Genomic DNA, 13,829 nt, shown 5'->3' on the forward strand with positions numbered 1-13,829 from the left:
CCCAAAATGCCCAAAATGCCCCAAATCCTCCCCAAAATCCTCACCCGGGTGGCCCCGCCCCTCCCCCCGTCACCTCCGGCCCCGCCCCGCGGGGGGGCGTGGCTTGTGTGTGACGTCACCGCGGCCCCGCCCCCGGCTCTGCAGAAAGGGGCGGGGCCTGGAGGGGCGTGGCCCGTGACGTCATCGCGCTCCCCCCTCCCCCCGCGGGGTCCCCTCCCCTCCCCTCCCCCCCCACGCGCCGCAGCCGTTTCCATGCTGGGGTTTTATTGGGGGGAGGGGCCGGGGGGGTTTTGGGGTAAATCCGGGCGGGTTTGGGGTCCCGGGGGGGTCCCACGAGGTCACCGCGGGTCTCCTTCCCCTGGGGGGGGGAGGGGAGGTCACAAAGCGACCCCGCCCCTCCCCCAGCGTGGAACTCATCCTGCCCCTCCCCCCACCCGGGGTATCCCCCGCCCCTCCCCCCACGGCGGATTCCCTGCCCCTCCCCCACCCGGGGTATTCCCTTCCCCTCCCCCAGGGATTCCCTGCCCCTCCCCCTTCTGAGGGATTCCCTCTCCCCCTCTGGGGATTCCCTCTGCCCCTCCCCCCACCTGTGGTATTCCATGCCCCTCCCCCTTCTGAGGGATTCCCTCTCCCCCCAGGATTCCCCCTGCCCCTCCTCCCACAGGGGATTCCCTCTACCCCTCCCCCAGGGTATTCCCCGCCCCTCCCCCCCAGGGGATTCCCTCTGCCCCTCCCCCACCGTGGAACTCATCCTGCCCCTCCCCCCAGGGGATTCCCTCTGCCCCTCCCGCCCCTCCCCCCCAGGGGATTCCCCGCCCCTCCCCCACCCGGGGTATCCCCGCCCCTCCCCCACCCGGGGTATCCCCGCCCCTCCCCCTCCCCTCACCGTCCGGGGGGGGGCAGGGCCGGACGTTGCTGCAGTTCCGCGTCTCCTCCAGCAGGAGGCGCTGTCCCTGCAGGGGGGCGCAGAGCGGCCGCGCCGCCCCCCAGAACCAGACCCGGGAGCGGCCGGGGGAGCCCACGGTGGGCACGGTGGGGCTGGGGGCGGCACGGGGGTCCGGGCTGGCCGGCAGAGACCCCACAGACCCCACAGACCCCCCAGACCCCACAGAGACCCCACAGACCCCACGGAGACCCCCCAGACCCCACGGAGACCCCAGACCCCATAGAGACCCCCCAGAGACCCCACAGACCCCACAGACCCCACTGACCCCACTGAGACCCCACTGAGACCCCGCAGATCCCACAGACCCCATAGAGAGCCCCCAGACCCCACAGACCCCACGGAGACCCCCCAGACCCCACGGAGACCCCACGGAGACCCCTCAGACCCCACGGAGACCCCACGGAGACCCCAGAGAGACCCCCCAGACCCCACAGACCCCACGGAGACCCCCCAGACCCCCCAGACCCCACTGAGACCCCACGGAGACCCCAGACCCCACAGAGACCCCACAGACCCCACGGAGACCCCCCAGACCCCACGGAGACCCCAGAGACCCCACAGACCCCATAGAGACCCCACAGACCCCATAGAGACCCCACTGACCCCACTGAGACCCCACGGAGACCCCAGAGACCCCACAGAAACCCCACGGAGACCCCACAGAGACCCCACAGACCCCACGGAGACCCCACGGAGACCCCATAGAGCCACAGAGTCCCCCCAAATCCCATAGAGACCCCCCAGCCCCATAAACTCCCCCAGCCCCATAACCCTCCCAGCCCCACAGATCCCCCCCAGCCCCACAAGTGCCCCATAACCCTCCCCGGCCCCATAGATCCCTCAGCCCCACAGCTTCCCCAGCCCCACAGATCCCCCCCAGCCCCACAGATCCCCCCCAGACCCACAGATCCCCCCCAGCCCCATAACCCTCCCAGCCCCATAGATTCCCCCCGGCCCCATAGATCCCCCAGCCCCACAACTGCCCCATAACCCCCTGGCCCCATAGATCCCCCAGCCCCACAAGTGCCCCATAACCCCCTGGCCCCACAGATCCCCCCCAGCCCCACAAGTGCCCCATAACCCCCGGCCCCATAACCCGCGGCCCTCACGGGTACGGCGGCAGCTCGGGCCGGCACTCGCGGCTGCGGCTCCGTGTGGGGCTGGCCCCACAGGGGGGGGTGCAGAGCCCCCAGGGGCTCCAGTCCGACCAGTTCCCGGGCACTGGGGGGGCAGGGCAGCGTCACCCCCGCCCCACAGCGCCCCGAGGGGCTGGGGTGCCCCGGCGGGGTCTGTGGGGCAGCTGTGGGGCTTCAAACGGGATTTATGGGGCAGCTGTGGGGCTTCAAATGGGATCTATGGGGCAGCTGTGGGGCAGCTGTGGGGCTTCAAATGGGATCTATGGGCCAGCTGTGGGGCTTCAAGTGGGATTTATGGGGCAGCTGTGGGGCTTCAAGTGGGATTTATGGGGCAGCCGTGGGGAGGATGTGGGGACACTGTGGGACCCATGGAGAGGCTGTGGAGCCCATGGGGAGGATGTGGGGCCCGTGGGGCAGCTGTGGGGCAGGCGTGGGTGGCTCTGGGGCCCGTGGGGAGGATGTGGGGCAGACATGGGGCTCAGTGGGGCAGGCGTGAGTCCTATGGGGAGGCTGTGGGGTCAATAGGGAGGTTGTGGGTCCTGTGGGGCAGCCGTGGGGCCCGTGGGGAGGCTGTGGGGCAGCTGTGGGTCCCGCGGGGAGATTGTGGGTCCCGTGGGTGCCGTGGGGAGGCTGTGGGGTCAATGGGGCAGCCGTGGGTCCCATGGGGAGGTTGTGGGTGCCATGGGTGCCATGGGTCCCGTGGGTCCCATGGGGAGGTTGTGTGTCCCGTGGGTGCCGCGGGTCCCATGGGGAGGTTGTGGGGTCAATGGGGCAGCTGTGGGTCCCGTGGGGAGGTTTTGGGGCAGCTGTGGGTCCCGTGGGTCCCGTGGGTCCCGTGGGGCGGCCGTGGGTCCCGTGGGTCCCGTGGGTCCCATGGGTGCCGTGGGTGCCGCGGGTCCCATGGGGAGGTTGTGGGGCAGCTGTGGGTCCCGTGGGGAGGTTGTGGGTCCCATGGGTCCCGTGGGTCCCATGGGTCCCGTGGGTGCCGTGGGTCCCGTGGGGAGGTTGTGGGTCCCATGGGGAGGTTGTGGGTCCCGTGGGTCCCGTGGGTCCCGTGGGGAGGTTGTGGGTCCCATAGGGAGGTTGTGGGTGCCGTGGGTCCCGTGGGTGCCGTGGGTCCCATGGGTCCCGTGGGTCCCGTGGGGAGGTTGTGGGGCAGATGTGGGTCCCGTGGGGAGGTTGTGGGGTCAATGGGTCAGCTGTGGGTCCCGTGGGTCCCGTGGGTGCCGTGGGTCCCGTGGGGAGGTTGTGGGGTCAATGGGGCAGCTGTGGGTCCCGTGGGTCCCGTGGGTCCCGTGGGTGCACTCACGGGCGCAGTCCTGCACGCTGTAGCACGCGCGCAGCTCGATGCCGCCGCCCTGCGCCGTGGGGCAGGGGGGGCGCCCCGCGCCGCGCCCCACGCAGTCCCGCGTGCGCCGCTGCTGCCCCACGGCGCCGCGGCAGCGGATGTCGCCCCACGGCCGCGCGCAGCCGCTCCAGGGGCTCCAGGGACCCCAGAGCACCGGGGCTGCCGAGAGAGGAGCCCCGGGGTGGGGACACCGCGGACACCCCGGGACACCGGGGACAGCCAGGGGAGACCCGGGGAGACCCGGGGGAGACCCGGGGATAGCCAGGGGAGACCCAAGGGAGACCCAGGGGCCACCCAGGGGACACCCAGGGGAGACCCGGGGGAGACCCAGGGGAGCCTCGGGGACACCGGGGGACACTGGGGGACACCCAGGGGAGACCCAAGGGACACCGGGGACACCCCGGGGACACTCGGGGGACACTGGGGACACCGGGGAACACCAGGGACAGCCGGGGGACACTGGGGACAGCCAGGGAGACCCAAGGGAGACCCAGGGGACACCCAGGGGACACCCAGGGGAGACCCGGGGACAGCGAGGGGAGACCCAGGGGAGACCCGGGGAAGACCCGGGGGAGACCCGGGGGAGACCCGGGGGACACCCAGGGGACACCCAGGGGACACCAGGGACAGCCAGGGCAGACCCGGGGGAGACCCGGGGACACCCAGAGACACCGGGGACACCGGGGGACACCCAGGGGAGACCCAAGGGACACCGGGGACAGCCGGGGGACACCGGGGACAGCCAGAGACACCCAGGGGATACCCAGGGGAAACCCAAGGGCCCAAGGGACACCCAGGGGACACCCAGGGACAGACAGGGGATGCCCGGGGACACCGGGTACACCCAGGGGAGACCCAGGGGAGCCTTGGGGACACCCAGGGGACACCCAGGGGACACCCAAGAGACACCCAGGGGAGACCCAGGGGACACCCAGCCCACGCCCCTTTAAACCCCGCCCACATCCTCTTAAGCCCCTCCCCATCCCCACCCTTTAAGCCCCGCCCCCCTCACCTGGGCAGGGGTCCCGGGGCCCGCAGACCCCCCTGCGGCTCTCGGGCCCCTCGCAGCCCCTGCCCCCGAATTTTGGGGAGGGGGCGTCGCAGGCGCGGCGCTGCACGACCCCGCCCAGGCCGCAGGTGACCGCGCAGGGCGTGGCCGCCGACCACGCCCCCCACGCGCCGTCCACTGGGGGGGGAGGGGAGGGGAGGGGTCAGCGCGACCACCCCCCACCCCCCCAGGATGGGAATTGGGGGGTCCCGGCAGGGGTCTGGGGGGGCCTGGGGGGGTCCTGGGGGGGTCCCGAAGAGTCTCAGGGTTAGGGGAGTTCTGGGGGGGGGTCCCAGGGGGTTTTGGGGGGTCCTGGGTGGATCTGGGGGGGGGGGTCTGGAGGAGTTCTTGGGGGTCTCAGGGAGCTCTGGGGGTCTGGGGGAGTCCTGGGTGGGGGTCCCGGGGGTCTCGGGGGTGTCCCGGGGGGTTCCCGGGGGGGATCGCGGGGGTCTGGGGGAGTTTCTGGGGGGTCGCGGGGGGGTCGCGGGGGTCTCACGGAGTTCGGGGGGGTCCTAGGGGGGTCCCGGGGAGTTCCCAGGGGGTCTCAGGGGGATCCCGGGGGGGTTCCCGGGGGTCCCGGGGGGGTCCCGGGGGGTCCCAGGGGGTCTCAGAGGGGTCCCAGGGGGTTCCCAGGGGGTCCCGGGGGGTTCCGGGGGGTCTCAGGGAGTTCCGGGGGGGGGTCCCAGGGGGGTCTCAGGGGGTTCCCGGGGGTCTCAGGGAGTTCCGGGGAGGTTCCCGGGGGGTCCCGGGGGGGTTCCCGGGGGGGTCCCGGGGGGTCCCGGGGGTTCCCGGGGGTCCCAGGGAGTTCCCAGGGGGTCTCAGAGGGGTCCCGGGGGGGTCCCGGGGAGTCCCGGGGGTCCCGGGGGTCTCAGGGAGTTCCATGGGGGTTCCCGGGGGGGTCCCGGGGGATCGCGGGGAGTTCCCGGGGGTCTCAGGGAGTTCCGGGGAGGTTCCCGGGGTTCCCGGGGGTCCCGGGGGTCCCGGGAGTCTCAGGGAGTTCCGGGGGGGTTCCCGGGGGTGCCGGGGGTCTCACCGGGGCACGGCGGCAGCCCCGGGCAGGGCTGGCTCTCGGTGCCGCTGCCGGGGCACGGCGCCCCGGGCGGGTCCCGCGATGGCTCCGGGGAGTCGCAGAAGCGGCGGCGGCTCCGGCCCGGGCCCGACCCCCGGCAGGAGCTCGGGCAGGGCCCCCACGGCCCCCACGGGCCCCACGCGCCCGGCACTGCGGGGGGAGGGGGCAATGGCAGCCCTCCCCCACCGCCACCCCTCCCCCCTCCCCGGGACCCCCGGGCTCCCCTTCCGCCCCTCCCCCAAATCTCTCTTCACCCCCCCCCCCGCCCCTCCCCCACCTTGCCCCCTCCCAAATCTCTCATGGGGGGTCTTGGGGCTCCACCCCTCCCCCACCTCCACCCCTCCCCAGGACCCCCCAGGCTCCCCTTCCGCCCCTCCCCCACCTTATCCTACTCCACTCCCCCCCCTCCCCAAAATCTCCCTCTTCCCCCTCCCCTCCCCCCTCTCATCCACCCCTCCCTCACCTCCCACTGCCCCTCACCGGGACACGTCCCCGGTGTCCCCTCCCCCTCCCTCACCGGGTCCCCTCCCCCTCCCTCACCGGTGTCCCCTCCCCTCCCCGGGAGTGTCCCCGGTGTCCCCTCCCCTCCCCGGGACCCGTCCCCGGTGTCCCCTCCCCTCCCCGGGAGTATCCCCGGTGTCCCCTCCCCTCCCCGAGAGTGTCCCCGGTGTCCCCTCCCCCTCCCTCACCGGTGTCCCCTCCCCTCCCCGGGAGTGTCCCCGGTGTCCCCTCCCCTCCCCGGGACACGTCCCCGGTGTCCCTCCCCTCCCCGGGAGTGTCCCCGGTGTCCCTCCCCCTCCCCGGGACACGTCCCCGGTGTCCCCTCCCCTCACCGGGACACGTCGCGGGTGTCCCGCGGCACTCGCGGCTTTCCTCGCCGGCCCCGGGCCCGCAGGAGCCGCCGCACCGGGGGGCGGGGCTGGAGCAGCTCCGGTGGCGCCGCTGGGACCCCCCCCCGCAGGTGACCGAGCAGGGACCCCAGGGCGCCCAGGGGCTCCACCCGCCCGGGACTGCGGGGACAGCGCGGGGACACGTGTGTGACACGCGTGGCCCCAGACACCCTGCGGGGTCACCCCCGTGTCCTCAAACACCCCTGTGTCCCCAAATCCCCCTCTGTCCCCAAGTCCACAATGTCACCTCCTCGTCCCCAAAACCTCACCTTGTCCCCAAATCCCCCAGTGTCACCCTCTGTCCTCAATCCCACAGTGGCACTGTGTGTCCCCAATCCACAGTGTCCCCTCAATGTCCCCCCCATATCTCAATGTCCCTTCGATGTGCCCCAGTGTCCGTCTCATGTCCCCATGTCCCCTCAATGTCCCCACCATGTCCCAATGTCCCCTCCTTGTGTCCCCATGTCCCAATGTCCTCACCACGTGCCCCAATGTCCCTCTCACGTCCCCATGTCCCTGTGTCTCTTTGTCCCCATGTCCCCATGTCCCTGTGTCACCCACGTGTCCCAATGTCCCGCCCTTGTATCCCCACATCCCCCAATGTCTCCATGTCCCCCATGTCTCCTCGTGTCTCAATGTCCCCACCACGTGTCCCAATGTCCCTCTCATGTCCCCATGTCTCATGTCCCCGTGTCCCTGTCGTGTCCCCTCTGTGTCCCCTCTGTGTCCCCGTGTCCCCTCTGTGTCCCCCCTGTGTCCCCTCTGTGTCCCCGCCGTGTCCCCTCTGTGTCCCCCCTGTGTCCCCATGTCCCTGTGTCCCCGTGTCCCCGTGTCCCCGCCGTGTCCCGGTGTCACACACCGGGGCAGCAGCCGGTGTCGCAGGCCCGCAGCTGCCACTCGGAGCCGTCCCCGGGCTGTCCCCCGCCGAGGCGGCGGCTCCGTCCCCGCCGCTGCGTCCCCTCCCCGCACGTCACCGAGCAGCCGCCCCACGGCTCCCACGGGCCCCAGGCGCCCGCGCTGGGACAGGACAGGGACAGCGGCGTCACCGGGGTCACCCGGGGTCACCTGGGGTCACCAGGGTCACCAGGGTAACTCAGTGTCACCTGGGGTCACCCGGGTCACCCGGGTCACCTGGGGTCACTCAGTGTCACCTGGGGGTCACCTGGGTCACCTGGGGTCACTCAGTGTCACCTGGGGTCACTGGGGTCACCTGGGGTCACCCGGATCACCTGGGATCACTGGGGTCACCAGGGTAACTCAGTGTCACCTGGGGTCACTGGGGTCACCTGGGGTCACCTGGGGTCACTGGGGTCACCTGGGGTCACCTGGGGTCACCGGGGGGTCACCAGGGTCACCTGGGGTCACTGGGGCCACCCGGGATCACCCGGATCACCTGGAATCACCAGGGTCACCCGGGTCACTCAGTGTCACCTGGGGTCACTGGGGCCACCCAGGGTCACCCAGGGTCACCTGGGGTTACTCAGTGTCACCTGGGGTCACTAAAGCCACCTGGGGTTACCCGGATCACCTGGGGTCACTGGGGTCACCTGGGGTCACCCGGGGTCACCAGGGTCACTCAGTGTCACTTGGGGTCACTAAAGCCACCTGGGGTTACCCGGATCACCTGGGGTCACCTGGGGTCACAGGGGTCACCTGGGGTCACCCGGGTCACCTGGGGTCACTCAGTGTCACCTGGGGTCACTAAGTGTCACCTGGGGTCACCTGGGTCACCTGGTTCTCCCCTCCCAGTGCCCGCAGTTCCCCAGGGGTCACCGGGGTCACCTGAGGTCACTCAGTGTCACCAGGGTCAGCTGAGGTCACCTGGGGTCACTCGATGTCCCCCAGCCCCTCCCGGTGTCCCCAGGAGTGGGCGGGGCTAAAGAGGGCGGGGCAGGAGTGGGCGGGGCTTGTCGGGATGGGCGTGGCCACCGGGTTGGGCAAAGTGGGCGTGGCCTATTGTGGGCGTGGCTTAGCAGGTGGAGCGGGGCCTTGGGGGCGTGGCCGCAGGTGGGCGTGGCTTATCGTGGGCGTGGCTCATTGTGGGCGTGGGCGTGGCTTAGTGCAGGTGGGTGTGGCCATGGGGCAGGTGGGCGTGGCTTAGGTGAAGCTGACAATGGGTGTGACCAGGAGTGGGCGTGGCTTGGGTGGGCGTGGCTTGAGTGGGCGTGGCTTGAGTGGGCGTGGCAAGGGGCGTGTCTGACCGGCAGCTGCGGCAGTGGCCGTGTGGGCGGAGCCTGTAGCCGTAGGCGGGGTTTAGGCAGCAATCGGCCAATGGGAGCTGCTCCTCGCCCAGCGGCTCCGTGCAGGCCCCGCCCTCTTCGTTCTCCTCCAATCGCATGAAGCACCAGACGGGCGTGGCCGCTGGGGGCGGGGCCAGGGGTCACCAGTGCTCCCAGTATGGCCCGGTCCCCCCCAGTTCCCTCCCAGTCCCTCCCAGTCCCTCCCAGTCCCCCCCAGTCCCTGCCAGTCCCCTCCAGTCCCTCCCAGTTCCCTCCCAGTCCTCCCAGTCCCTCCCAGTTGCCTCCCAGTCCCTCCCAGTGCCCCCCAGTCCCCCCCAGTTCCTCCCAGTGCTCCCAGTTCCTCTTCCCCCAGTGGTCCCAGTGACCTTTAAGCCTCACTTTCCCCTCCCCCTCCCCGCTCCCAGTGCTCTCCCAGTTCCCCCAGTATCCCCAGCTCCACCCTCCCAGTATCCCCAGTATCCCCAGCTCCACCCTCCCAGCATCCCCAGTTCCTCCTGGCACCCTCCCAGTCCACCCAGTTCCCCCCTCCCAGTGCTCCCAGTTCCCTCCAGTGTCCCCTCCCAATTCCCCCCCCACTTGTCCCAGTACCCCACTCCCAGCGCCCCCAGTTCCCCCCCTCCCAGTTCCCCCCAGTTTCCCTCCCAGTGCTCCCAGTTCCCCCCAGCTCCCCTCCCAGTGCTCCCAGTTCCCCCCAGCTCCCCTCCCAGTGCTCCCAGTTCCCCTCCCAGTTCCCCCCAGTTCCCCTCCCAGTGTTCCCAGTTCCCCCCAGCTCCCCTCCCAGTGCTCCCAGTTTCCCTCCCAGTGCTCCCAGTTCCCCCCAGCTCCCCTCCCAGTGCTCCCAGTGCTCCCAGTACCGTCGTGTCCCGTCCCAGCGCCGAGCAGGGCCAGGCCCAGGCCCAGGAGCAGCCCCGGGGGCGCCATGGGGGAAGTGGGGGAGGGGCGGTGGGGGAGGGGCAGCCGGGGGGGGGTTCCCCACCCACAGGAAGGCCCGGGCGGCCCCTCCCCCCCCTCCCCTCCCCTCCCCCCCCTTCCCCAAGCCCAAATTCCGCTTTTTTCACCCATTTATTACAAAACCCGAATTCCAACAGCAAAACCGAGCGCTGGGGGGGGGTGGGGGGGTGGGGGAGGGGTTCCGGCCGCGGTGGGCGTGGCCTGGAGGGGCGTGGCCGGCGGTGGGCGTGGCCTCAGGGTCCCTCGCTGAACCGGGTCACGCCCCCGGGGCGGGGCCGGGCCGGGGCCTGCGGGGACAGTGATGACGTCACCGAGGGTCCCCAATGACGTCACCGAGGGCCACCGGGTGTCCCCAATGTCCCCCCCAGGTCTCCCCCTCTGCGTCACCTCAGCCCCGTTCCCTGGGACCCCCGCGATGTCCCCGTGTCCCCCCCGATGTCCCCAATCCCCCCGCGATGTCCCCTCGTGTCCCTGCTGTCCCCCACCCCCTGATGTCCCCTGGTGTCCCCGCCCCAGTCCTGGCTGTCCCCAGTGTCCCCCTGTCCCCTGGTTGTCCCCCTGTCCCTCGGCCTGTGCCCCTCTCCCCAGGGATGTCACCCCTGTCCCCGGAGATGTTCTCCTGCCCCATGACTGTCCCCCTGTCCCCTCTGTCCCCTCCATCTCCCCCTTCCCTCTCTGTCCCCCATCCCCCACTGTCCCTCTGTCCCCGTGTCACCACTGTCCCTGCTGTCCCCCCCGTCCCCCGTCCCCCTCAGTCCCCTCCCGTCCCCTGTCCCCTCTGCCCCTCTGTCCCCACGATGTCCCTCTGTCCCCCTGTCCCCCATCCCCCTGTCCCTCTGTCCCCCTGTCCCCCATCCCCCTGTCCCCCTGTCCCTCTGTCCCCGTCCCTCTGTCCCCCTGTCCCCGTCCCCCCGTCCCTCTGTCCCCTGTCCCTCTGTCCCCCTGTCCCTCTGTCCCCCTGTCCCTCTGTCCCCATGATGTCCTCTGTCCCCTGTCCCTCTGTCCCTGTCCCTCTGTCCCCTGTCCCCGTCCCCCCATCCCCCTGTCCCTCTGTCCCCTGTCCCTCTGTCCCTCTGTCCCCTCTGTCCCTCTGTTCCCTCTGTCCCCATGATGTCCCCCTGTCCCTCTGTCCCCTGTCCCCGTCCCCCCATCCCCCTGTCCCTCTGTCCCTCTGTCCCCTGTCCCTCTGTCCCTCTGTCCTCTGTCCCCTGTCCCCGTCCCCCCGTCCCTGTGTCACCTCTGGCCGCCGCCGGCCCAGCCCGCTGCCCTCCTTCCAGCCCATGGCCTGCAGCATGCGGCAGCCCAGGGCCGGCGCTTCGGCGTCCCTGCCACGGCACAGGGACAGGGGTCACGGGGGTCACGGGGTCACGGGGTCACGGGGTCACGGGGGGACAAGGGACAGGGACAGGGGTCACGGGGGGCACGGGGTCACGGGGGGACAGGGGTCACAGGGGTCACGGGAGTCACGGGGTCACGGGGGTCACGGGGGTCATAGGGGTCAGAGGGGACACGGGGTCACGGGGGGCACGGGGGTCACGGGGGGCACGGGGTCACGGGGTCACAGGGGTCACGGGGGGCACGGGGTCACGGGGGGCACGGGGTCACGGGGTCACAGGGGTCACGGGGGTCATGGGGTCATGGGGGTCACGGGGGTCATGGGGATCACAGGGGGACAGGGGACAGAGGGGTCACAGGGGGACAGGGGTCACAGGGGGACAGGGGTCACAGGGGTCAGAGCGGTCACAGGGGGTCACAGGGGTGACACGGGGTCACTCAGGGTCACTCGGGGTCACCCAGTGTCACACCCAGGGGGTGTCACCCACCGGGGTCACCATCACCCCCAGGTGTCACCCCCAGCCCCAAAGACCCCAACTCCAAACAGAGCCCCCCCGAACCCGGGTTCGAGGTGTCCCCCACCCCTTTTGGGGTCCCCATCCCCCATTTTTGGGGTCTCCATCCTGGATTTTGGGGTCCCCATCCACATTTTTGGATTTTCATCCCCATTTTTGGGGTCTCTGTCCCAGATTTTGGGGTCCCCATCCCCCATTTTTGGGGTCTCCATCCGGGATTTTGGGGTCCCCATCCCCATTTTTGGGTTTCCATCCCCATTTTTGGGGTCTCCATCCTGGATTTTGGGGTCCCCATCCCCATTTTTGGGGTCCCCATCCCCATTTTTGGGTTTCCATCCCCATTTTTGGGGTCTCCATCCTGGATTTTGGGGTCCCCATCCCCCATTTTTGGGGTCTCCATCCTGGATTTTGGAGTCCCAATCCCCATTTTTGGGTTTCCATCCCCATTTTTGGGGTCTCCATCCTGGATTTTGGGGTCCCCATCCCCATTTTTGGGGTCCCCATCCCCATTTTTGGGGTGTCCATCCTGGATTTTGGGGTCCCCATCCCCATTTTTGGGGTCCCCATCCCCATTTTTGGGGTGTCCACCCCCATTTTCGGGGTCCCCCCATATCCCCCCACTGCCGTTTTTGGGGTGCTCACCCGGGGGTCGCGGGGGGTCCCCCGAATTTGCGCCGTTTGGGCTCGGGGGGGTCGGGCCCCCCCTGCTTCTCGCGGCGCTCGGCGGCGCGGTCCCGGTACTTCATCTGGGGGGGCAGCGGGGTGACCCCCGGGGACCCCCCAAACCACAGGGACCCCCCAGGGACCCCCCAAACCACAGAGACACCCCCGGGACCCCCCAAACCACAGGGACTCCCCAGGGACCCCCCGGGACCCCCCAAACCACAGGGACACCCCCAGGGACCCCCCAAACCACAGGGACACCCCCAGGGACCCCCCGGGACCCCCCAAACCACAGGGACTCCCCAGGGACCCCCCCCGGGACCCCCCAAACCACAGGGACCCCCCAGGGACCCCCACCCAACCTCAGGGACCCCACCCCCAGCACCCAAGGGTGCCCCCCCAGCCCTCCCCCACCCCACGGGTGCACGGGGAACCCCCCTCCCCAGAAATGTCCCCCCACCAATGTCCCCTCACCCCTGGGTGTCCCCAACATCCCCAGTGTCCCCAGTGTCCCCTGGGTGTCCTTCAGGTGTCCTTGCTGTCCCCAGGGTGTCCCCAGTGTCCTCAGGGTGTCCCCAATGTCCCCAGTGTCCCCTGGGTGTCCCCAATGTCCCCTCAGCGGTTGTCCCCAAAGTCCCCAATGTCCCCAGTGTCCCCTCACCCCTGGGTGTCCCCAGTGTCCCCTGGGTGTCCCCAGTGTCCCCTCACCCCTGGGTGTCCCCAGTGTCCTCAGGGTGTCCCCAATGTCCCCAGTGTCCCCTGGGTGTCCCCAGTGTCCCCTCACCTCACTGTCCCCTCTCCCCTGGGTGTCCCCAGTGTCCCCAGTGTCCCCTGGATGTCCCCAGTGTCCCCTCACCCCTGGGTGTCCCCAATGTCCCCAGTGTCTCCTCACCTCACTGTCCCCTCACCCCTGGGTGTCCCCAGTGTCCCCTCACCCCTGGGTGTCCCCAGTGTCCCCTGGGTGTCCCCAGTGTCCCCTCACCTCGCTGTCCCCTCGCTCTCCTCCCTCGGTGGGGCCCAGGTGGCTCCGGCGCTGCAGCTCCAGGTTTTGCTGGGGACATTGGGGACATTGGGGACATTGGGGACATCATTGGGGACATTGGGGACATTTGGGACATTGGGGGACATTGGGGGACATTGGAGATATCGGGGTTTTGGGGACATTGGGGACATTGGGGACACTGGGGGTTTTGGGGACATTGTTGGGGACATTGGGGGACATTGGGGACATCACTGGGGACATTGGGGACATTGGGGGGACATCCTTGGGGACATTGGGGGACATTGGGGATATCGGGGTCTTGGGGACATTGGGGACATTGGGGACATCATTGGGGACATCATTGGGGACATTGGGGGTTTTGGGACATTGGGGACATTGGGGTGACCCCCCCGGTTTAGGGGACCCCAAAATCCCAGCGGGGTCACAGGGGAGGCGCCGGAGATTCGGGGAAGTTTTGGGGTCTGGGGCTGGTTTTGGGGCGTTTTTGGGATGAGTTTTGGGGTGTTTTTGGGATGGGTTTTGGGGTGTTTTTGGGCTGGTTTTGGGGTGTTTTTGGGATGGGTTTTGGGGTGTTTTTTGGGCCGGTTTCGGGGTGTTTTCATGGCTGGTTTCCTGTCGGTTTGGGGCTGTTTCTGGCCCGTTTTGGGGTGGTTTTGGGGTGTTTTAGTGGTTGGTTTCCTGTCGG

At 69.9% G+C, this 13,829-nt stretch overlaps 2 protein-coding genes across 4 annotated transcripts in view; both read right to left on the bottom strand.

Annotated features, from left to right (window-relative positions):
* Positions 1-247: 247 nt before the first annotated feature.
* Positions 248-9,651, bottom strand: CFP (complement factor properdin). Of its 2 annotated transcripts, XM_085563543.1 has the most exons (10): positions 9,532-9,651; positions 8,639-8,798; positions 7,297-7,454; positions 6,381-6,557; positions 5,512-5,697; positions 4,443-4,616; positions 3,392-3,589; positions 2,056-2,167; positions 887-1,038; positions 248-358 (listed from the first exon to the last, which is right to left on the bottom strand). In XM_085563543.1, the coding sequence occupies exons 1-10, from the start codon at positions 9,596-9,598 to the stop codon at positions 339-341; spliced, it is 1,404 nt and encodes a 467-aa protein (XP_085419669.1). In that variant the 5' UTR covers positions 9,599-9,651; the 3' UTR covers positions 248-338. The 2 variants fall into 2 exon arrangements, with proteins under 2 accessions (XP_085419669.1, XP_085419670.1); XM_085563544.1 differs by lacking the exon at positions 3,392-3,589.
* A 76-nt stretch (positions 9,652-9,727) lies between these two features.
* RBM10 (RNA binding motif protein 10) overlaps positions 9,728-13,829 on the bottom strand; it is a 31,351-nt gene continuing 27,249 nt past the window's right edge. For both annotated transcript variants that reach the window (XM_085563479.1, XM_085563480.1), the window contains 4 exons: positions 13,124-13,192; positions 12,121-12,224; positions 10,866-10,953; positions 9,728-9,915 (listed from right to left, as the gene is read on the bottom strand). In XM_085563479.1, the coding sequence (XP_085419605.1) occupies positions 9,862-9,915; positions 10,866-10,953; positions 12,121-12,224; positions 13,124-13,192 (315 nt within the window). In that variant the 3' untranslated portion in view covers positions 9,728-9,861. The remainder of the gene's footprint in view (positions 9,916-10,865; positions 10,954-12,120; positions 12,225-13,123; positions 13,193-13,829) is intronic.

This window comes from Lonchura striata, chromosome 31 (assembly GCF_050655825.1).
Source record: "Lonchura striata isolate lonStrDom1 chromosome 31, ASM5065582v1, whole genome shotgun sequence".
Taxonomy (NCBI): domain Eukaryota; kingdom Metazoa; phylum Chordata; class Aves; order Passeriformes; family Estrildidae; genus Lonchura; species Lonchura striata.